Source organism: Panthera uncia, chromosome A2 (assembly GCF_023721935.1).
Source record: "Panthera uncia isolate 11264 chromosome A2, Puncia_PCG_1.0, whole genome shotgun sequence".
In the NCBI taxonomy this organism is placed as follows: domain Eukaryota; kingdom Metazoa; phylum Chordata; class Mammalia; order Carnivora; family Felidae; genus Panthera; species Panthera uncia.
Window position 1 is genome coordinate 23,271,075 of NC_064816.1, and position 24,440 is coordinate 23,295,514.

The window sequence follows — 24,440 nt, forward strand, 5'->3', positions numbered from 1 at the left end:
ATGCCGGGCTGGGGAAAAGTGTTACCTGCCGGAAAACAGAAGGAAGTCTCTTAATTTGGGGATAGAACAAAATAGATGGCACTTTCATAGTACCTTCATTTCTCTGTATCACTCTAAGACATAAAAAAGTGACCCAATTAAAATATAAAAGTTGTGGCTTGGTAAATGCAACCACAAATTCAAAAGAGACCCACTGAGGCAGAACACAGAGAACGCATGATTAACGAAGTGAGATGGGAGGCACCTGGGTGGCTCAGTTGGTTAAGCGTCCAACTTCAGTTCAGGTCATGATCTCCTGGTTCATGGGTTCGAGCCCCGCGTTGGGCTCTGTGCTGATGGCTCAGAGCCTAGAGCCTGCTTCGGATTCTGTGTCCCCTTCTCTCTAGGCCCCTTCCCCACTCATACTCTGTCTCTGTCCTTCTCTCAAAAATAAATAAACATTAAAAAAAAAAAAAAGAAGTGAGGTAGGGTATTCCCCAAACATCCCTGACTTACAATAGTAATAATAATAACAGCAATGATGGTAATCAACACAATTTATAGCTAGAACCCTTTACTAGAGCCAAAGCACTTTTCACATAAATGCATCATGCTGGCACAGTGACTGCCATTTCATAAATCAAGGCATAGAGACTCAGACAAGTTATTAAATGGGGGGGCGGGGTGCGAAGGCATGTCCACACATCTCCTGCTTCTAAATGCTCTGTTCTTCACACACTTTACTTCAGATCATAGAATAATAGCTAGGACTTTCTTCTCCTTAACTTATGAATATGTTGGTAAGTATCATTGAAATACAGAAAAATAAGGTGTTAAAAAAGCCAATTCACTATTATCTCTACTGCCATGGAATTAATATGTTGGCAGATGGAGGTAAGTTGGTACATAGAAAACATCAAGGGAAGTAGCAAAACAAGAAACTTGGCTTTGGGGTCCTTTGAAGCTGGTTTAAAAAGGTAAAATGTTATATTGCAAGCTATGTGGTATATATCTGTGTGCGTGTAATTATTATTCCATTGATTTATTGCACACATGTCAAAGAGTGTCTGGGCATTTATACAAGTTAAAACAAACCATCCCAGGAGCCAAGCCACATAGCCACAAACCCAGACAACTTGCCTCCCACCCTTCATTCTACTACCTCCTAAACGCAAATCCCCTGGTAGCAAAAGCCCCTCCTTGCAGAGATGAACCTTTAAGCCAGTGGCATCTGTCCTTTATATCATATTCTAAGAGTAGCCAACTGGCTAGTTGATGGCACAGATTTTCCAGATAAACCAGCAAGGCTCTTCCCATTCTAGAGACAGCCCTCTTCTGTTTTGGCAAGAGCTTTTAGGAATGACCCAGGAATCTAATTGGAAGGAACAATCACATATAACCTCCTCCAAGAATAAGCACCATATCTTTCATATGAGTATAAACTCAGGTCTTTCATTGTAGGGTGTAATGAAACAGAACATATCTCATTCACTGAGTACTTGCCCACTAACTCACCACCAGTTAGGTAGGGAGACTTATTTCTGTCTGTTTCTCCAAGAAGCAGGAAAATCACTTTAATGTACTTTACCCTGTTGGCAAAAATCCTTTGCTTATGATCCAACAATTAGAGGTAATTTCAACCTAAATTGCTTCCCCTTAGAGATGGACATCATTAGGTAACTTTCTCCATTTCCATTTACAAAGATTTTAAAGGAAGAAAAAAGGCAAAAGAAATTTCCTTGGATGTTTCAGCTGATAAAATCATTAATCTCACACACCCAACTTCAAAGCAGGAAACCAGAAAATCTTCTTTGCACATTGAGAATAATTTTTTCTACTTCAAAGCACCATCTCTTTATTGGGTCATTTTAATTATTGAGCATGGGACAGAAGCTATCCTAATGTCACCACTGTCTTTTTCATGAAAAATGTATAGGTCTAATTTGGACTACATTAATTTGAGAGCAGTAAAATACTGAGGAGAGTATAAGAAAAGGGAAAGAGGCCAGAGGATATGGCACTCATCTGTGCAAGGTAGTGAGAGGGAGGTAGTGAGCCTTTCTGAGCTGACTTTTCTTTCTTTCCTGCTGAAAAGGAACCATCAAGAAGCCTGACTCCCTGTTTGAGTAATACCACAGCAGACTGCCTTGCTTCTCAAATTTCCTTCTACCTAATACACAGCAACAGAATTTTACACTAACTTTATTAGTAATGCTGGTATTTCCCCAACCCAACACAACTGTGTGTTGTGAATAACCACTGTGAAAACAAAACTGGACCCCCGTTCTACAACAGGGGTCAGCAAACAATCTGGCCCTGTTCAGAGTACAACTGCTAGAGAGAGGACCAGCCAGGCATTCCAACTCCCACTCAACCCTCTTCCTACAAAATCACAATGCCAGGGCTTGGGAAACTTTTCCTGTACAGGGCCAGAGAGTAAATATTTTCAGTTTTAAGGGCCAGATGGTCTCTGTCGCTATTAAATCATTCTGTTAATGCACAAAAGCAGCTAAAGACAACACGTAGATGACAGGGTGCAGCTATGTTCTAATAAAACTTTATTTACAAAGACAGGTATAAGGCAAGATTTGTCGCACAAGCCATAGTTTTTAACCCCTATTTAGACAAGTGCTAGATAGCAGAAATGTTCTATAGCTGTGCTTTCTCATTCACTAGTCAGTAGTCACATGTGACTATTAAATACTTGAAGTATGGCTAGTGTGCTATGGCTAGCTAATGTGCTAAGAAACTACATTTTAAATCTTACTGAATCTCAAATTTGAATGGCCACATGTGACTAGTGGCTACAGTATTAGCACAGTTCTAGATACTATTCACTGCAGCCTCCTCAAACGAGATACAAGCTGTCTTCCAATTTATGGCATAGTTCAAATGTTTGCCTTGCAAAATTAAGTATCCGTGCTTTCAAATTCACAATAAAACTATATAAAACTGAAAATGATTTCTTAAATGTGAGATATCTACATCACTGAGGCCAAAATGATCATTTTGGTTTGCAGCAATCAAATAACTGCCTATTAGCCAATGTCAAGTGCATAGGGGCTGAGTCAGGTCCATGCCAAGGCCTATCCAATCTGGAAGTTGTTTCCTTTCACCTCTGGACATTCTGCTGCACCCTGACTGAGGGCACAGGCCTACTCCATGGCCATATTATTTCTAAGGAAAATCTAAACCTCCCCACAGACCCAAAAGCATATACGTACAAAAACACAGCTTAAAGAGTTCAAGAGAGAACATGTAACTCAATTAGATTGCCTTCTCCTACAGTAATCCACTTACCATACTGCCTCAACAGAAAACATCAGGGAGATTCATCGCATTCTTTGCTATTGCCCACATGCAATAATTTATTTTCTGGCAACTGTTTTATTTACATAGTAACTAGCTTGTGTTTTGCCTATCTTAGCAGGCCCAAAGATATAATCCAATGAGGAGAAGCAAGGAAATAGGACAGTAACTTATATTAGGCTTTCTTCTAAGTTTGAATAAGAAATAACAAACCAGCACTTCTTTCCAATTAGCAATAAGTGCACCTCGGAAAAACCTCATTGGCTTAGATACTGCCACTGCACAAAGCTTAAACCAACATTTCTTTCAAGAAACTCATACAAAAATCGACTTTCTTCAATGAGTAAAAGAATCTTGAAAAGTAAAGATACCCTTTAGGAAGTAAGAAACCCCTGGAATCATGGGTGCCAGGACGGGGAACCTATACAGACACACAGTAAGTAAGGCAGATGACATTCTGACTTTTTTATGATTTTCGATAAAACCATTCTAGATCCAATGATTTATTTGTGGTTCCCAAATCCAAAAAACTCTGAAAAAAATGAAAAAAAAAAAAATTCCAGAGTGAAGCAAACTCTTTTGGTGGCACAATCAGACATGAACTGATAGTATGCTACTTACACAGTCTTAATTTACCTTACTTTAGTATGCGGAATTTTTTCTCTGCAGATATAGTCATGTGTTTGTTTACAAGGTGTTACTATATCCCCACTGGGAGTTTTATGCAATCTAGGATACATGCAATGGGTCTTACCTTTCTAAAATCCCCGGAATATCTGACATCCAAAACAAATCTGGCCTCAAAGGTTTGGATCTTCTAAAGAAAGCTGTCCAGGTAGGACGTTTTCTATCAACTCAACGTCTGGTGCCTGGCATCGTGAAACAGTGCCTTACCTCAGTCTGAAGGATGGCAGCCCTCTGTTCTTTGGCAGTAAGCGACTCTTTAAGCACTTCAATGTGTTGCTTGCAATCTGAATTTTGATTGCTAAGAGTTTCAAGCTTTGTTTGTAAGGCAAGAAGTTCTGACTCCTTCTTTGAAAGCTCCTGCTTCAGCTGATCAATCTGTGAAACAGCAACAAAATTGCAAGAAATTAGAAGCCACAGTTCCTATTCTTTACATTTGAGAACTACCGATGTCTCTTAATTTTCAATAGTCAGCGATCATTACTCCAACAAGGCAAGCCATGAGTTTGCTTAAAAATGGCCTTGGGGGGCATCTTGGTGGTTCAGTCGGTTTAGCATCCACCTTTAGCTCAGGTCATGATCTCACGGTTCATGAGTTTGAGCCTCACATCAGGCTCACTGCTGTCAGAGCAGAGCCCACTTGGGATCCTCTGTCCCCTTCTGTCTGCCCCTCCCCGGCATGAGCTTTCTCAAAAATAAATAAACATTAAAAAAAAAAACCAAAAAGATGGCTTTGGAAGTTCTTACAAGTCTGGAGAGGCTCTGTAAAGATGGCGGAGAGTACAGAAAATAGAAAGGTAAGGTCAGCAGACTGTCTTCTACCATCAACCCCACTCAGAACAAAGCTTCACAGTGGAATGGCGGCTTCCTGAACAGACTTACCCATGAAATCACATATACTATTCACCATTATCCTCAGAAGGGTCAACAGATTGCTAATGAAGGTAATTAACCCAAGACATACCCTGGTCCTTCTCTGCCATTCCACAGTGGAAATGATCATTCAAGGGCATCATTTGACAAAAAAGAATTCTTACCCCCCTCCAAAAAAGTAAGCATTAAAGATTTTTTTGTTTATATTAAATACTGACAAGATACAAAATAACACAAAATGATGTAAAGTATAAGGAAAAATAATACAAGAAACATCCATCATTCAATTCAGCAAAAAGATCATTAGAATTACCTGTGTCCCAACCCATTTCTATCTCCTTCAGAAATAATTATCACCCTCAATTTTGTGTTTGTCATTTTCTTGCTTATCTTTTTACCATATATTTTTTTGCATTTCAACTTTATTTGTTCTGTGTATTTCTTTTTAGTACTTTGCTTTTTTCTACTCAATCTTACATCCTGAAGATTAAATCATGTTATTGTACATGAAATTTGTTCATTTTCACTGAATTCCACTGTAAGACTTCACCACAATTCATTTGCCCATTCTGCTATTAATAGACATTTTGGTTTGTTTCCAGGTTTTTTTGTTAAAACAAAAAGTGCTATTCTGAACATTCTTATATATATTACCTGGTATATGTAGCAAAAATAATCTAGGAGTTAAATTGCTGGACTACATAGTGTGCACATCCTTAACTTCACTGGGGAACACCAAAATGTTTACCAAAGCTGTTATATTCACTTTCAGGGTCCCAAGCAGTGTGTAAGTGTGCCAGTCATGCCACATCTTCGCCGATGTCTTATGTCACCAGACATTTACATTTGTGCCAGCCTGACAGAGTTGTGGTAAATGATCTCCAAAGATGACTTGTCACTTGTCCATACACGCTGCTCCTCACAACTAGAGGTAGAGTCTGTTTACCCTACTCTTGAACCTGGGCTAAACTGTGGCTTACTTCAACAGCTAGATGCAGCCAAAGTGTCAGCATGCCTGTTCTGGCCCTTGTCTATCGGAGGACGGGCAGCTGGAAGCTGGCCACCATGTTAGAAGTCTAACTGCCCCCTGACCACCAAGCTGTGAAGAAGCCCATACCAGACACATGGACAGGCCAGGCAGAAAGACAGAGAGGCCTGGTAGAAATTGTGGCTCCTTCATCTTGTTCTTGGTCTTAAAGGGAAGAATTTCAATGTTTCATCATTAAGTTTGATGTTTGTTTTAGCTTTTTATAGGCGCTCTTAAGTTTCAGAAAGTTCCCTTTTATTACAACTTTGCCAAGAGTTGTTTTTTTTTAATCATTAAGGAATGTTTAATATTAATAAACATTTTATTCTGTATCTCATGATTTATCACACTTTTCACCTTTAATACGTTATTGTAATGAATTACACTAATGGATTTTTAAAATACTCAGCTCTCTTTGCACAACTATGAATAACTCCACTTAGTCATAATGTACTGTATTTTTTATATGTTACTGGATTCAGCTTGCTATTTTGTCAGGATCTTTCATCTATGTTTATGGATAAGACTGGTTTGTAATTTTCCCATTTTGTGCTGTCCTTGTCAGGTTTTAGTACCAATTTAGAGTGCTCCTTTTTTTAATGTGTTCTGAAATGGTTTGTGTAAAATTAAAATCTTCCCATTAGTGTTATTAGAAATCAACAGTAAAATCAGCTAAAGCTGGCATTTTCTTTCTCCAAAGACCATTATTTACTTCATCCATCATTAGTGGTTAAAGGAATATTCATGTTTCTAATTATTTGAATCAATTCTGATAACTTTTTTCTCCTAAGAATTTTTCATTTTATCTAAATACTCACCTTTACCTAGCAGGAAATTTTCATAAAATATCTTTTGATATCATAAGATATCTTTTGATATCTATGGCATCTATGACTGTCTTCGTCATCCTAATACTCTTTAGTTTTACTCTCTTTTTCTTGATGAGTCTCAGCAGAGGCATGTCATGTTAAATAATCTCTTCAAAGAGTCAATTTTGGCTGTGTTGGTCGTCTAACATTCTTATTTTCTTTTTTATAAATTTTTTTTAACATTTTATTTTATTTTTGAGACAGAGAGAGACAGAGCATGAACAGCGGAGGGTGAGGGAGGGAGACACAGAATCTGAAACAGGCTCCAGGCTCTGAGCTGTCAGCACAGAGTCCAATGCGGGGCGTGAACTCACGGACTGCAAGATCATGACCTGAGCCGAAGTCGGACGCTTAACCGACTGAGCCACCCAGGCGCCCCTAACATTCTTATTTTCTATTTCATTAATTTCTTCTTTTATTTTTTAATTATTTCTTTCCTACTACTTTTTTGGATTTATTCTATTTTCTTTTCATAATTTTCTAAGTTAGATACTTATCTAACTTTCACCTTTTTTTCTTTCCAAATACGTCTTAAGACTGTAAATTTCCCTGTCAGTATCATTTTAGCTTGATCCCATTAGTTTGATACATAATATTTTTTAAATTTTTTTTTAATGTTTATTTATTTTTGAGACAGAGAGAGACAGAGCATGAATGGGGGAGGGTCAGAGAGAGAGGGAGACACAGAATCTGAAACAGGCCCCGGGCTCTGAGCTGTCAGCACAGAGCCCGATGCAGGGCTCGAACTCACAGACTGTGAGATCATGACCCAAGCCGAAGTCGGACGCTCAACCGACTGAGCCACTCAGGCACCCCAAGTTTGATACATAATATTGATATTGTTGCTCAGTCCTAAATATTTTCTGATCTCCATATATATTATTCTTCAACTCACAAATAATTATGCTTCTTACTCAACAAATACATGGATGTTTCCTAGTTATCTTTGTGTTTTTTCTTGCTTGCTTTGCTTTGTGAATAGAGAACAAGGTCTCTAATACACTAATCATTTGAAATTAGTGTATCTTGCTTTATGACAGAGTATGCGGTCATTTATCATAAATGTATTTTGTGCACTGTGTGCTAGAAAACAATATGTATCCAAAAATTGTTGAGTGCAAGTCTATAATCATTGGCTCAAAAATAGTTTCTTTGCCTTAAAGTCTGTAACACCTTTGTCACAGTTAATATTTGGCTAATGTGTCTTTTTTCATTTTCAATGTATCATTAACTTTATGTTGTAGATGTCTCTTGCAAATAGCATATATCCATATTCTTTTATCCTCTCTGATAAAATTAAATGGAGCATTTATTACCATTACAGACACATGTGATTTATTTCAACCATCTACCTTGTGCTTTCTAAACATATTGTCATTTCTATTTCTCTTCTTTTCGTTCTTGCCTTTTGAAAGATTTTTTATCCTATTTTTTTTGCCTCTACTCATTTAAGACTTATACCTTTATTTATATTTATTTTATTTCATTTATTTCTAACCTTTAGGTTATTACCCTAGAAATTATAGCTTGCTTACATTTTTAACTTACCTAAGTCTAAAGTCAATCTATGCTTACTTTCTTTCAGAAAAATATAAGGATCTTGAGACACTTTCAGTTCAGCCACCATCCCCTTGACATACACGTTATTGCTGTCATGTATTTTAGTTCTTTCCTGTTTTGTTTTTAACTCATCATTACTTTTTTTTAAAAAATTTTTTATGTTTATTTATTTTTGAGAGAGAGAAGCAGCATGCAAGCAGGGGAGGGGCAGAGAGAGAGGGAGACACCGAATCTAAAGCAGGCTTCAGGCTCTGAGCTATCAGCACAGAGCCTGACACGGGCTAGAGCCCACAAACCACAAGATCATGACCTGAGCCAAAGTCGGATGCATAACCGACTGAGCCACCCAGACGCCCGTCATCATTACTTTCTTTATAGTCCATGTTTATTTAGATTTACCACATTTGTCACTATGTTTGTTCAATATTATTCCTTCATATCAGATGTTCTGTTAGAAATCTCCTTATACCTGAAACAAATCATTTAAATTTATTTTAGTGGGATTTTTTTGGTGGCAAACTCCATTTTTTTGTCTAAAAATACCACATCATTCTTTTTTTAATATTGTTGCTGAGCATTAAAAGTAATTTTCTAGGTTAAGTGATATTTTTTTCTCTCAGCCATCTTCTGGCTAACAGAAGCTTTTAAGAAGTCAAGCTATCACTCCAAATTCAATCCTTTACAGGTAATGGGACTTTTCTCCATTAGCTGCTTTTTAAAATAGCTTTATTGAAATATAATTTATATGCCATACAATTCAACCACTTAAGTCACAGAGTTGATGGTATTTAGTATATTCACAGAATTGTGCAATCATCATCATAATCAAACTTTAGTGCATTTTCTTCATTCCAAAAAAGAAACCTCATAACAATTAGAAGTCACTCTCCATATTCCCCACTCTCTACCCCCAGCCCTAAGCAACTAGTAATATACTTTCTGTTTCTATGAATTAGCCTATCCTGGGAATTTTACATAAATGGAATCTTGTAATATATGTACTTTGTGACTGTCTTCTCTCACATAGCATGACATTTCAAGGTTCATTCATATTGTAGTATGTACCTGTACTTCATTCTTTTTTATTGTTGAATAATACTACACTGAATGAATATGCCACATTTTGTCTATCCATTCACCAGTTGAGGGACACTCACATTGTTTCCATGTTCTGGCTACTATGGATAATGCTTCTAAGAACATTCATATGCAAGTCTGTGTGGACATATGTTTTTATTTCTCTTGTGTACATATATATAGGTGTGGAACTGCTAGGCCATATGATAACTGTATGTTTAGCATTCTGAGGAACTTCTAAACTGTTTTCCAAAATGACTGCACCATTTCACATCCCCACTACCAATATATGAAGGTTCTAATTTCTTCATACTCTCACCAAAACTTGTTAGTCTATCTTTTTACTTATAGCCATTCCAGTGGGTATGAAGTAATATGTCATCGTGGTTTTGATTTCTCTAATGACTAATGATATTAAGCATCTTTTCATATACTTATTAGCCATTCATATATCTACTTTGGACAAATGTTCTAACTGCTTTTTAATTTTTTTAATGTTTATTTAATTTTGAGAGAGAGAGACAGACAATGTGAGTGGGGAAGGGGAGAGAGAGAAACAAGGAGACACAGAATCCAAAGCAGGCTCCAGGCTCCAAGCTGTCAGCACAGAGCTCAACGTGGGGCTCAAGCTCATGAACTGCAAGATTATGACCTGAGCTGATGTCGGACGCTCAACCGACTGAGCCACCCAGGCATCCCTCTAACGGCTTTTTAAAACATTTTCTTTGCCTCTGAGATTTTATGTAAATGGGCAGATTTCTTTTCCTCTTTGGGGTACTCAAAGAGTCCTGAATTTATGGACTTGTATCTATCATTAGTTTTGGAAAATTCTCAGCTTTCCACTCTTCAAATATGGCTTCTGTGTAGTGATTTTGTCCCTACTCCATCTCTCTTTTCCTCTAGAACTCTGATTAGACAGATGCCAAACCTGTTTATTCTGTCTTCTATGTATCTTAATTTATCTTTAATGTATCTCATCTTTTTATCTTTTATTTACTTTATACTACTCTGTTTTCTAGCTCATTAAATGTCTTTTCTGCTATGATCATTCCACAGTTGAGCCTATTTATTAAACTCTCAAATTTCCATTTTTATATTTTCCTATTTCTAGACATTCTTTGGTTCTCTTTATTTTTTTATTTTTTTTAAATTTACATCCAAGTTAATTAGCATACAGTGCAACAATGATTTCAGTAGATTCCAGTGATTCATCCCCTATGTATAACACCCAACGTTCCTCCCAGCAAGTGTCTTCCTTAATGCCCCTTACCCATTTAGCCCACCCCCCCACCCACAACCCCTCCAACAATCCTCAGTTTGTTCTCCGTATTTAAGAGTCTCTTAGGTTTTGTCCCCCTCCTTGTTTTTATATTATTTTTACTTCCCTTCCCTTATGTTCATCTTTTTGTATCTTAAAGTCCTCATATGAGTGAAGTCATATGGTATTTGTCTTTCTCCAATTTCACTTAGCATAATACCCTCTAGTTCCACCTACGTAGTTGCAAATGGCAAGATTTAACTGTTTCTGATTGCCGAGTAATACTCCATTGTGTGTGTGTACACACACACACACACACACACACACACCATATCTCCTTTATCCACTCATCTGTCGATGGACATTTGGGCTCTTTCCACAGTTTGGCTATTGTCAATAGTGCTCCTATAAACACTGGGGTGCATGTGCCCCTTCAAAAGAGCACACCTGTATCCCTTGTATAAATACCTAGTAGTGCAATTGCTGGGTCATAGGGTAGTTCTATTTTTAATTTTTTGAGGAACCTCCATACTGTTTTCCAGAGTGGCTGCACCAGTTTGCATTCCCACCAGCAGTGCAAAAGAGACCTCCTTTCTTCACATCCTTGCCAACATCTGTTGTTGCCTGAGTTGTTAATTTTAGCCATTCTGACTGGAGTGAGGTGGTATCTCGTGGTTTTAATTTGTATTTCCCTGATGATGACTGATGTTGAGCATTTTTTCATGTGTCTGTTAGCCATCTGGATGTCTTCTTTGGAAAAGTGTCTAGTCATGTCTTTTGCCCATTTCTTCACTGAATTATTTGTTTTGGGGGGTGTTGAGTTTGTTAAGTCCTTTATAAATTTGTGCTTGATATCTTTATAGGTTCTTTCCCCTTATTCATATTTTTAATCACCTCTGTTATTTGTTTAAACATATTAAACATGCTTATTTCATAGTGTTTGTCTTAAAACTCCCACTTCTGAAGTCCTTGCCTTCTGATTCTACTGTTTGTTCTTTCTACCAGCTTTCAATTATGGTAGCTTTTTTTGTTTGTTTTCAAACTTGGTGATTTTTAAAAGATTTTTACTGTGTGCTCGTTTCTTGGACTCTTATCTGGAGAAAAACTTTGAGGTCTAAGTTGAACATGTGGGCCTTCAGAGCATTTGTCTCTGCCGATACCTGGGGCACTATCAACCAAGGACCCCTTTAAACTCTGTTCTCTACTTGAAGTTTTTGGATCACCTCACATTGTACGTTGGTGCAAGGGCTATCTGTGGTTATGGATTCTTAAAACTAGTTTTTTTTTACCTTTCACTTTGCTCAAAGTTTTAAAATAGATTATTTTCCCTGGATTCTCCTAGTCTAGGTGGAAGAAACATACGGTGGGGAGGTTTTTAGTTTACCCTTGTACTAAGAGTGTGGCTGTCTGGGATCCCAGTTTAATGTGGTAGCGGAATTCCTACCGCTCTTCCTCTTGAACAGACCCAGGCTTCTGTCTTTTTACTTCAGTGCCCCATGACTGTGGAAATTAATGCTCAAGTTCACATATCTAGCAAATGCCAACAAGAAGATAGAACCAGTGCTCTATTATCACTCCAGCCCTCTGCTCTGGCTTAGTTTTGACCCTTGAGATTCTTCCTAACTTCACAGTTCATAAGTACATTTTTAAATTTATCTTTTGAAAATATATTTCATCCAGCACTTTTTTTTCTTTTTAGCAATTAAAACTTGCATAAACAAGAACCAAGCTACTGACAATAACTGTTAAGAATGAATGGAGTGGGGTATACAAAGAAATAAGACCCCTACCTTTGTAATTGTTCAGGCTGTGCAATTCACTAGAAAGGTTGAGATGGAGTTTCATTTGCAGGATGAAATCAGACTAGATTAGCAGACAAATAGGTTTCATCTTGCTTGCCAAATTTAAAGATTTAGTAGTGACTGGCAGTCATGAGAAGGATTCTGACCATGCTTAAAGATTCACTGAGAGGGACTTGTGATTATCAATTTGCTCTGAGTATGTGTGAACAGATGGTGGCACTGACCAGATATATACATTACATGAAACACAGTTTTTTCTTTATAATTTAATGAATCCTGAGTCTGTTATCATTTTTACCTGCAATAAAAGTAAGTTCCATTTCTCTCTCATGCGCTGTCTCCCATATAATAAGAGCTGAGTATAAATAAAAAGAGGGAAAATCTAAACTAGGATTAACTAAAATTACAAAAGAAATTAAATATGTTGTGATCAGCAAGATCAGCATTCTTTTCTCTTTTTTTAATGTTTATTTATTTATTTTTAAGAGAAAGCACAAGCAGGGGAGGGGGAAGGGGGGAGAGAGAGAGAGACAGAATTTGAAGTAGGCTCCAGGCTCTGAGCTGTCAGCAGAGAGCCTGACACAGGGCTTGAACCCACAAACTGTGAGATCATGACCCGAGCCAAAATTGGACGCTTAACTGACTGGGCCACCCAGGTGCCCCCATATCAGCATACTTCCCATGAGGTATGTTCTAAATCACAGGCAGTTGCAGCTGATAGCACAGTATCTAGTTGATTCCACATATTAAACTGATTCATCTTAAAATAAAGCTAAAAAACACTTTGAACTTTAAATACCTAAGCAAAGATGATGTTTATAGTATTAAAAAATGATTTGGGCTAACTTCTACAAGTATCAGAGTAGAAATCTAGTGTAAGAATGGGGTACTGAGAGAGAAATTTAAATGAAATTAACTTGATCAACAGAATGGCATTTAATAGGAAGGAAGAACATGACAGGTTCTACATACACCTACTTTATTCAATAAAAATAGATTGATAATGACAAAACTATTTCAGTCTATAAATATTAAATAGACATTTGCTTTAAATAGCTTTCAGACTATCACTGCCATGAGGTAAATTTTAAATAAATATTTAATGCAGACAATAACAGAAGAGGGCTTTTCTAAGGGGAATATAGTTACAGGGTAGAAAATCATATTCTTCCATAAAAAATATGCCTTGTGCTTCTTTTATAGCCATAAACTCAATAAAAATGGAAAGTGATGCAATCAAACATACATGGGAACTGAGGCTGGGGAAGATCTGTCTCTGTGATGGCAAGAAGAAAAGCCAATCGGAATTACATCACATGCTTTATATGAAGTCCATGTGGACATCAGGAACACTTCATCTCGTCTGAAAGTTCTTCCACCACTTACGTCTGTGACACAACCAACACCCTGAAAACATTCCCTTGCCAAGGAAAACAGCTTCTTTTTCACTGCAGATACAGCTCTCATGTCTAGAAAGTGATATGCTTATTACCATGCCGTTTGGGTTATGAGGTTTGTAATCCTTCGGAGGTTAATAAGAAAATGTGTTACAAATTCAGAATAAAAGAAGAGATCTAAGACAGCAGAGTGGTGTCTTTGGCAAACTCTGAAAACAGAGGGAGTGACTAATACAGAAGTACTGAGATCAGTAGATGAAAAATGTAAAAATGTGTTACACTGGAAACAAAGCCTCAAACAGAACAGGGGATACCATCATTCTTTCCTTGCCAGAAAAACAATTATTTACATGGTAAATTCCATTCTTAAAGGTTTAACAGTGCTCCTGAAGGTAACTCATGCTTTCCATTGCCTCTAGATTCTGTTCTCACAGTCTGAGTCCTCTAAGTTTTGGAGCTAAGAGTAGAAATTGGAGTTCCTAGAAACTGGAGGCCCAGGAGGCCTCCCAGAGTCTCAGTTCTCAGGGAAAACAGGCATATGCCAAAGGCCTTGCAAGATGCAGGGATTTCCATCCTGGCCAACTATGTCTGATATTCATGCCTTTGCACAAGTTGAGATTCTAAACTCTATTTTACATTTTTGCAATTCACCTTCTACCTTTGCAAACATGTTGTGTCATGTTTTTTTTTATGATATCATGTTTATAAAAGCAATTAGGGTCTTCAATGCTACTTAACTTAATCACAAAGTTTTCAAGAGGCTCTACCAGTCCCAGTCATCTGTTCAGGATCAAATGGAGGTAAAATGCAGTAAAGCTTTACTTATTTTAATAATTAATGCAAGCAGCACTCCTTTATATACCACAACATTGTCTCCATATCAGATTTTCACTGAAACATTTAAAACTATCTATTCTAACATACTTTTATATTTAAAAATAAGTTTATATACAAGAATTATTATTAGCTGCCTTTATTACCTACTTAGAACAAATAATTACATATTGAGATGGAGACTGATTTGAGGTCATGCCCTGTTAATGAAAAGCAATCAAATGCTGAGTCAATTTTATCACCAATGGGTCATAAAAACAATTTTCAGCTAAAATGTCCCCCCTAAAAACCAAATGAGAACATAAATATGTGTTTATCCAATTTTAGGATTTTTTTTCATAATCAGGTTGAATTTTTGTATCTTATTTTTTTTAATTTTTTAAAAGGTTTATTTATATTTGAGAGAGAGAGAGAGAGAGAGAAAGAGACAGTACGCAAGCAGGGGAGGGGCAGAGAGAGACAGAGACAGAGTCTGAAACAGGCTCCAGGCTCTCAGCTGTCAGCACAGAGCCTGATGCCAGGCTGGAACCCGTGAACCATGAGATCATAACCTAAGCTGAGGTCGGACGCTTAACTGACAGAGCCACTCAGGTGCCCATTATTTTTTTTATTTAAAAGTATCAAACTTCCAAATAATCATAATAGAACTCATTTTAGATTTCTATTAAAGAAATACTCAGATTGAAGAGCACTTCCAAGCCCGCTGCCTTTGCAAACAGTAATCACTCCTAAGGAGCCTCTCCAAAACACCAGGTAAGAAGTTCCCTGGGGTACTTTTAAAAAGCTTTCTAGGTGCGCCTGAGTGGCTCAGTCATTTGAGCATCCAACTTCGGCTCAGGTCATGATCTCACTGGCTCATGAGTTCGAGCCCTGCATTGGGCACTGTGTTGACATCTCAGAGCTTAGAACCTGCTTTGGATTCTGTGTCTCCCTCTCTCTCTGCCCCTTCCCGCTTGTGCTCTCTCTGTCCCTCAAAAATAAATAAACATTACAAAAAAATTTTTTTTTAAATCCAAAGTAAAAAGCTTTCTATATATTCACTGCAAACAGCAAGAAGACATAACAATATTTAGCTGCAATTTCAGATTTGGTTCCCAGAGTTCCACTCCCCTCCTTATGCAGCATTTCATAAGAATTTCTGAAATGTTCTACCAAGACTCTGAGTCTTTGTAAACCATTAAAACAACGGTTTCTAAAGTTAACTATCCCTGCCTCAAATCCAGCATTTTTTGATCCAAAGTCACTTTCTGATTTCCATTTCTATCACTGCCTCACTAAACCCAATGAGTTTCAAAACTACATTTCCGTTTCCGAAGTTTCAGAGCCTCTAGGTGTTTGCAATTTAAATCTAACATTTTTTCCCCTTTTGGAAAATCTGCCATTTCACATAGACATGAGCTCTTCCCACTTCCTCCCCTGTGTGGAGTTGGGGTAGGATGGTATTTTTACTTATCCTTCTAAGTTTGCTCAGTCACTGATTTCAGTTTGCATTCTTCACCAGACCTGTCATTGCTGTTTTGACAATCTGGTTATTTAGACAAACAAACAAAACAAACAAACAAACAAACAACACTAACTAAGCCTAAATAACTTTCATTACTCCAGCCAGAAGTGAACTCTCCTCCCACCCAATCTTTGGGGTAGTTTTTCCAGTACATTTCTTACTTTCCCAACTAAGTGGTCAGTATTGGCTTTGAAGTGAGTAATATTTTGAATATGCACTACTTTTAGAGCCCCTCAGTAGCTAGCTCAGTGCCATGTGCTAAAACCAAGGCTTAGTAAGTCTTTGAGGAACACAGAGATCCAAAATCCATCACTGAAAGTTTTATCCATGCAACTCTGCATAAATGAAAGAGTTCAAGAGACTAATGTTGACATTAAACAATTGTTCTATCAATGTGCATACATAATCATTGCAAGAATTAGCTCTTCAGATATCTGTAATGATGTTGACAAGCAACATATTCATATAAATTCTGTAGAAAAGTTATCCCAATAGGCCACAATGGACCATAAACTATGCTAGTCATCCAATTTTAAAGGGTATCAATCCATGCCTCTAAAATTTAACAAGTTCCATGACAAATGATTTACCCAACTGGAATCAGTTCACACAGACTCTGGGATCCCACAAAACACAAAACACAAAGCACTCAGGACTAAATTCTTAGCAATTTAGTAATTATAAATACTTCCTCAATAATAATGGGCATAATTATTAATTACGTTTTTGAGCCAGGCATTTTAATTACATTATTTCATTTAAACCTCTACGTCTCCCTCTTAAGGATTATGGTATTGCCCCATTTTATACAAGAAGAAAGTGGTTGCATGACATAACTCACTCCTCAAGGCCATTCAACTAGAAAAGGCAGGCTAGAGATCTGCCAGAGTCCACTGTAGGTGTCAGCCTGCACTCTTTCCCCCTTACTCCATTTCTCTATTCAAACATCCTTCTGACCTAACCACTTTTGGAAGAACTCTAAAAAGTAATCAGACATTAAAAGTTAAAACCAACTCAAGGACTGATAGTCTCTCAGACACCTGTGGGCTAATAAGGTAAAGAGTTGCTTGCTGAAGACCATATGCATATATGGTTATTCACCTGGACAAATTTCATGGCATTTTTAGTTGTAGAAGTGGCTTGAACTATCTTCCACTGTTGAATGACAGGATGAGACGAAAGGTTTAAGTCAAAACAGTAATTTTCCCAGACATTATGAGTTCACTCGTATCTTCATAGTTTCATTGCAAGAGTGAATGGTCATCATTTGGTCAACAGGCTACCCTACCACTATGCTTGCTGCACCCCAGCTCAACTCTCTGAGAGGGAAGGACTACAAAAAGAAACTAGAAGGGAGAGTTGAACAGGGAAGCCCATTCTCCATTTTGTGGAACTCCTTGAAAGGAAAAGGTTACATTCAAACCCACTAGACACTCTCCTCAGATCTCCCTCAATTCCTTGATCCAAAGTTTTAATCATAATCTCAACGTCAACTTATAAGTGGAAAGTTGGCAGAAGTAAGGAAAATTTTTGTTTTTTCCCTGGAGAAACGCACATACATACACACAGAGACATATGTGGTGAAGTAGATGCTGGATATTACTATTTTCTCTCTATAATTTGCAAATTCTCTGCAATAAATATGCATGTATTTCACAATGATAAAAATCATACTATCATTTAAACATTTTTTTTTCTCTCCACTTCCACTGCTTCCTCACAGAAGTCTGCATGACTCTTAACTCTGCTGCATTTTATAAGGCAACAAACAAAAATAAAACTTAGAACAATCAATAACAGGGGTGCTTAAGAACACATGGTAAAAAAAAAGAATTTTTAAAAATTGGTGTGGTTATTATTTCCAGAAGCAAAATGGTTTAAATTCAGGGATAAATAAAAGCATCTGAAACTCTCAAAAGATCTATTTGGGGCAATTCATAAATTAATAATTATGCATAGGTAAAAGTAATAGCTGTTCAGTTCATGTGCAGCCCAAAGTTTAATTTTGAAAAATAACAAGCCAAATTCCTTAAAACTGGGAATACCAATATAAATCAATGGAATGGGTTACTATAATTATACTTTATAAATATTCTATAGCAACAGATATCAACAATATAAAACTGGGAATACCAATATAAATTAATGGAATGGGTTACTATAATTATACTTTATAAATATTCTATAGCAACAGATATCAACAATATAGTAACACTATCAACAACAATGACCATCATTTACTGAATGCTTTCTAGAGATCAATCAAGGGACTAAGTGCTTTAAATGCATAATCTCTTGGAATTGTGAAAGCAATCAATGATGCAGGTCTCTGCTTTTTTCCATTCCTATTTCATGGATGAAGAAACTGAGGCTTAAAGAAGCTGAATAATTTAAGCGAATTTAAACATTAGGATGCAAAATCAGTTCTGCCTTAAACACTATGCTAAAACCAAAATGTCTTTATACCATTGAAGTGAGTTAAATTGGCTTCCAAGATCAACACCTTCTGAGACAGTCACCTTCTTAGGGATGGGTCAAAATTTGGCAATGACAGAAACTTTGCAAAAATAGCAAACTTATGAAAACTCAGGAAATTTGGAAGACAGGGGACTATTCAAAATAAATGCTAATTCCCAAGACATCAAAGTTACTCATTAGAAAATCTTGAACACCTTAATTAGTAGAAATCTGAACGAAAATGTTCCCCGATTTCCTTTTGGAATCTACACTTCTGAACTAACAATCTTCTGCCTTCTTCATTATTGTCCACGTATTTCATGATATCACATAAAACCAGTTATGTGGGTATTTGGGGAAGTATGTATGTATATCATAACTTTCCAGTCACATTAAGAGTATAAAAGTTTGTAACATTGGGCCATACCTTGGTTTTCATGAACTTGGAGTGACTTTTGTAAACCTCTATTTGTTTGATCTCTTCTTCACGGTCCTCAGTGTTCAGCACACCATTGGCTTTTAGCATCTGGATCTCATCCTCCAGATCCCTTATGTTTCGCTCTAATGAAGCAATTTTTGTGTCCTATTGTTAAAAGAGAGAGACAGAGTGAGAAAGAGAGAGAAAATTGTTTTTTCAGTATTATCAAAACAGAATTTCAGAAAGTAATTTTGGGAGTAATACATTAACTATGGTATAGACATAGCCCTGAATTCAGAACAATTTATGTTTTTCACTTCTGAGGATTGTTTGTGAGATTATTCTTTTAGCACCCAATAAAGATCATATGTCAGTACAATATGGAGAGTTGCCTAGATAGGTTTGTCTAATATCTGGGAATCAGATTACCAAAGCAACAAGGATAAAAGCAATCTAACGTGTTAATACACACACACACACACACACACACACACACACAACACGCACACACACACACACAGACACACACACACACTATTTAAGTGGACTAATTTGTAATTTCAGATGTAGTTTACCAGCATATAATTTCTAGTCTACTTGTAAACATAAAAATGGTTTGTTCATGCATTCATTCTATAGCTGGATTTATAAGGCATGATTGGAATTGACTCTGACAGAGAAGAAAATTAAAATCTACTAATGAGAAGGATTCTCATCTAGAATACAGACATCAGTGCAATTAAATAACTAAATCCTGATATACTAAATATTGAAAATTTATAGCAACCAAAATATCACAATGTCATGATTTATTTGGCAAGCAGCTCCCTGAGTGACAAAAACATTGCTACCTTGAAGGTCATCTCTAACCTACTGACTTTTGGAGTTAAAAAACTAGAAACATTACACTCAAATGTGGGATTGAGAAAAAAAACCCAACCATATGGAATTTTTTTAAGGAAATGACAGACCCTATACACAAGATAGAACATAGTAAGAAATGAGGCGTTAGAAAGAGAAGAGAGGGCTCTTAAAGGGGAAAAACCCTTCCCCAACCTCAGGTATTAATCTCCAATCAGTTTTGGGAAGGAATCATGTTGAAAGTTTGACTGTAGGTTTCCTATCTACTTTTATTGTACAGACCCAAGGAGCTGCTATTACATTTGTATTTGAATGTTAATGAAAAACAAACTACGATCTAATTTTTTTTTTATCAATTCATTTTCAAGAATCTAAAAGACTAAAGAGTTCCAAAAATAAAGACAATGAGTGGCCTATTCTATTTATAACTAACTCATATGAAAAACTTTGCAACAAATACATCTGTCCTGATTTTGTGGCTATTTTCTACCTTAATTTCCTCTATTGTATGGCCTATGGCATGTCTCAGGGAGCAATATAATAATCATTACATTGTCATCATCATTAAATAGAGGAAAATGAGGAGAAACAAATACTTATTGAGTCCCACTGTGTGCAAACATCCAAGTGCTCTAAATGCCGAAGACATTTTTATCAATTCTCAGAAAAACCTCAAGAAGATGAAATAAAAAGACTCTGAAATTTGCAAGATTATTATGGAATGTTATATCCTATAGCATTTCGTTCTCCTTTTGAAAATAATATTGTTATTTTTTCCAGTTATAAAAGTAATACACCTTAAATTCCTAGAAAATGAAGAAAATCCCCTCTAATCTTACCATCAAGAGATAACCATCACTAATGTTTTATGTACTGCTGCCAGGATTTTTCTATTTTTAGATGCAATTTCCAGAAATCTTGTATGCTGCCAGTTTGAGTGAAGTGAGTGTCAAGGACTAAATGTCTACGTGCCTCCAAAATTCCTATGTTGAAGCTCTAACCCCTAATGTGCTGGAGATGTGATGGTATTTGGAGATGAGGCCTTTGGGAGGTGATCAGTGTTACACGAGGTCATGAGGATGAGGCCCTTGTCAGAAGAGACACTAAAGAGCTTGTTCTCTCTCTCTCTCTGCCCTGTGAGGGCACAGCAAGAAGGTGGCCATCTGTGAGCCAGGAAGAGACCCCTCACCAGAACCGAACCTTGTTGGCATCCTGATCTGGGACATCCAGCCTCCAGAACTGGGAGAAAATACATTTCTGTTTTTTAAGTCCCCCAGAAGTGGTATTTTCTCATAGCAGCCCAAGGTGATGAATGTAGGGAAGCATCTTTAGTGACTCTTTTGAGTTCTGAGCTATGAGAACTCTGCAGATAAAAAGAGAAGCAATAATAAAAAGGCTACCAGGGGCACCTGGATGGCTCAGTCAGTTGAGCATTCAACTTCAGCTCAAGTCATGATCTCACAGTTTGTGAATTCAAGCCCCACATCAGGCGCACTGCTGTTAGCACAGAGTCCACTTCGGATCCTCTGTCCCTGCCTCCTCTCTGCCCCTTCCCCGCTCACACTCCTTCTCTCTCACTCTCAATCTCTCTCTCTGTCTCTCAAAAATAAATAAACGTAAAAAAAAGGCTGCGGATACTTTCAATAATAGCCAAATTATGGAAAGAGCCTAAATGTCTATCAACTGATGAATGGATAAAGAAGATGTGGTTTATATATACAATGGAATATTACTTGGCAATGAGAAAGAATGAAATCCTGCCATTTGTAGCAACGTGGATGGAAATGGAGGGTATTATGCTAAGTGAAATAAATCAGTCAGAGTAACACAGATATCATATGTTGTCACTCATATGTGGAACTTGAGAGACTTAACAAAAGACCATGGTCGGAGGGGAAATAGTTACAAACAGAGAGGGAAGGTGGCAAACTATAAGAGACTCTTAAATACAGAGAACAAACTGAGGGTTGATGGGGGTTGCAGGGGAGAGGGGAAAATGGGTGATGGGCATTGAGGAGGGCACTTATTGGGATGAGCCCAATAAGTGTATGTAAGTGATGTATGTAAGTGATGTAAGTGATGAATCATAGGAATCTACCCAAAAAGCAAGAGCACACTGTAAACACTGTATGCTAGCCACTTAATAATAAATTATATTTTTAAATGATAATAAATAAATAATAAATAAAGGGTCTACTGGAAAAAATAATTAAAAAATTAAAAAAGGAAACACTTATTGAACACATTGTATAGGCAAAGTACTATTCTGGGATATATTTATATATAAAAATATATAAAAGTACATAAAATATTATATATGCATACATATCAGATATATGAAAATAATTTGGATTTTATGCATATGTAAATACATATTTATATAAAAATAAATAATTTGGATAATAAAAAATAAAAATTAAAAATTAAAAAAGGCTGCAGAGAAAGAACTTCTAAGTGTTCATAAGAGCCTTCTAAACAAATGGGAGCCATTTTAAATCAAAATTTTTTCTGACTATAAAATTAAAATATGCTCATTATAGAAAACTTGAAAAGCTATATAGATAATTATGACTGTACACAATCCCATCACCCAGATATACCCACTATTAACACTTTTATTTATACCCATGAAAGCCTTAGGATTATATTATTACTTTAAGATACATAAAAAGATAGATATCAATTAAAACCCTAATCAATATGACAGAGATTTTCTCTTTTTTAAATACAATCTTTTAGCATCTATAAATATCTAAGTACAATCTTTACAAGAGTTTAACTGTAAGTTAAGTGTGAAAGAAAAATCAATGCTTTTCTAACCCAAAATCTTCCGGGATTTCAGACCCAAGTCTGAAGTGAGCATATTTATATGTATGTATGTACATATGTATACACAAATATACATGTATAAAGACATATGTGCAATACACTTTGTGGTCCTCATGTCTTACACCTTAATGTTTTCATACACTTAGATTTTCAGGTGTCAATCACATAGGTATGGGGAGAAGAAATCTTCACCTTTCCCACTGGTCAAATCCTGAGGCTTTAGTTAGCAATGACCACAACTACCAACTTCTAACTGGGTTGGAAGGAGCTTTTCACTGCACTTTAAAAAATTGCATACTGCTAAAGAAAGATCAGAACAGGGTTAAGATAGAAAGTTTTGTGACATGAAAAAAATTATCTTGACCTATACACATCTGAAGTAAATTTTCACTAAACAGTAAAACACATAAGAGGAGGTGGGTAGGGCAATGGGGTAAATTGGTGATAGGCATTAAGGAAGGCACTTGTTGGCATGAGCACTGGGTATTATATGTAAGTGATGAACCACTGGATTCAAGTCCTGAAACCAATACTACACTGTATATTAACTAACTTGGATCTAAGTAAATAAATTTTATAAATCTATTATAAATAGAATATTTTTAACTTTTACAAATTTTCTTTTTTTAATGTTTATTTATTTTTGAGACAGAAAGAGACAGAGCATGAATGAGGGAGGGTCAGAGAAAGAGGGAGACACAGAATCTGAAACAGGCTCCAGGCTCTGAGCTGTCAGCACAGAGCCCAACGCGGGGCTTGAACTCACGGATCGTGAGATCATGACCTGAACCGAAGTCAGACGCCTAACTGACTGAGCCACCCAGGCACCCCTACAAATTTTATTAAATGAACCAACTTTCTTTTTCCTCACAAATTTTTTTCCTTAAGCCGCAGGTGTCCCAAAATACTAAAAAAACAAAAAAAAAAACAAAAAATGTGGGGGGTGTTGTGGAAGTCATTTAGTCATTTTAATAACAATCTATTTTTTTTCTGTTCTTATTTAGGTTTCTATTCTTTAAGAAGCCAAGTTTAAGGTCAATAGAATTCATACCTGAAATCTTGAGCACAGGGTAAAGGAGATAGGAGAATATCATTAAGATCTAGAGAAGGGAAAAGATACAAAATACATAGATATATAAGATGGTGTATATTGACTGTGCCCAAGAAAATATTGAAAATACTAGGCAGATAAAGACATGAGGAAATAGAAGTATGAAAAACAAACAATGTCTGTCATGGTCACAGCTTCTCAGCTGCCTCTGAGGAATTCGGGAAGAAGAAATTTTATCTTTTTCTTTTTTTTCAAATCTCTAAAACTAAGACAACTTACTATAAACATATATATTTAGGAACTACAGAAGGCAATTACCTCACAGGTCCTACTATGGCTCAATGTGATACATGGGTGTTGTCCTGCAAAACTGATACTAACTGTACATCCCAAGAACTCTAAGCACTAATCTACAGTAGAGAGGGGGAAAACCTAACATGAAGACAGTGCTGAAAAGTGCAGTTTCAGAAGGAAGAGCAAAATTTACTCCCTATCACCAGTTTCCTTCATCTGAACATCTTTACAGGTTATTTATCACCAAATTTTAAACAATTTATGTAGTGACTTTCAAGTATTCATTTTGATTATGTTTCACAAATAAGCAAACTATCAAACTCAATTAATTGTGGACCTTCCTTGGAGATGGGGAAA

General features: G+C 36.6%; 1 protein-coding gene across 1 annotated transcript in view; it reads right to left on the reverse strand.

The window, feature by feature from the left end:
- The window catches only part of ERC2 (ELKS/RAB6-interacting/CAST family member 2), a 728,571-nt gene that overhangs the window by 431,232 nt on the left and 272,899 nt on the right, over positions 1-24,440 (reverse strand). Inside the window, exons 4-5 of the mRNA XM_049640744.1 lie at positions 19,058-19,213; positions 4,183-4,350 (exon numbers count right to left, since the gene is read on the reverse strand). Of these exons, the coding sequence (XP_049496701.1) occupies positions 4,183-4,350; positions 19,058-19,213 (324 nt within the window). The remainder of the gene's footprint in view (positions 1-4,182; positions 4,351-19,057; positions 19,214-24,440) is intronic.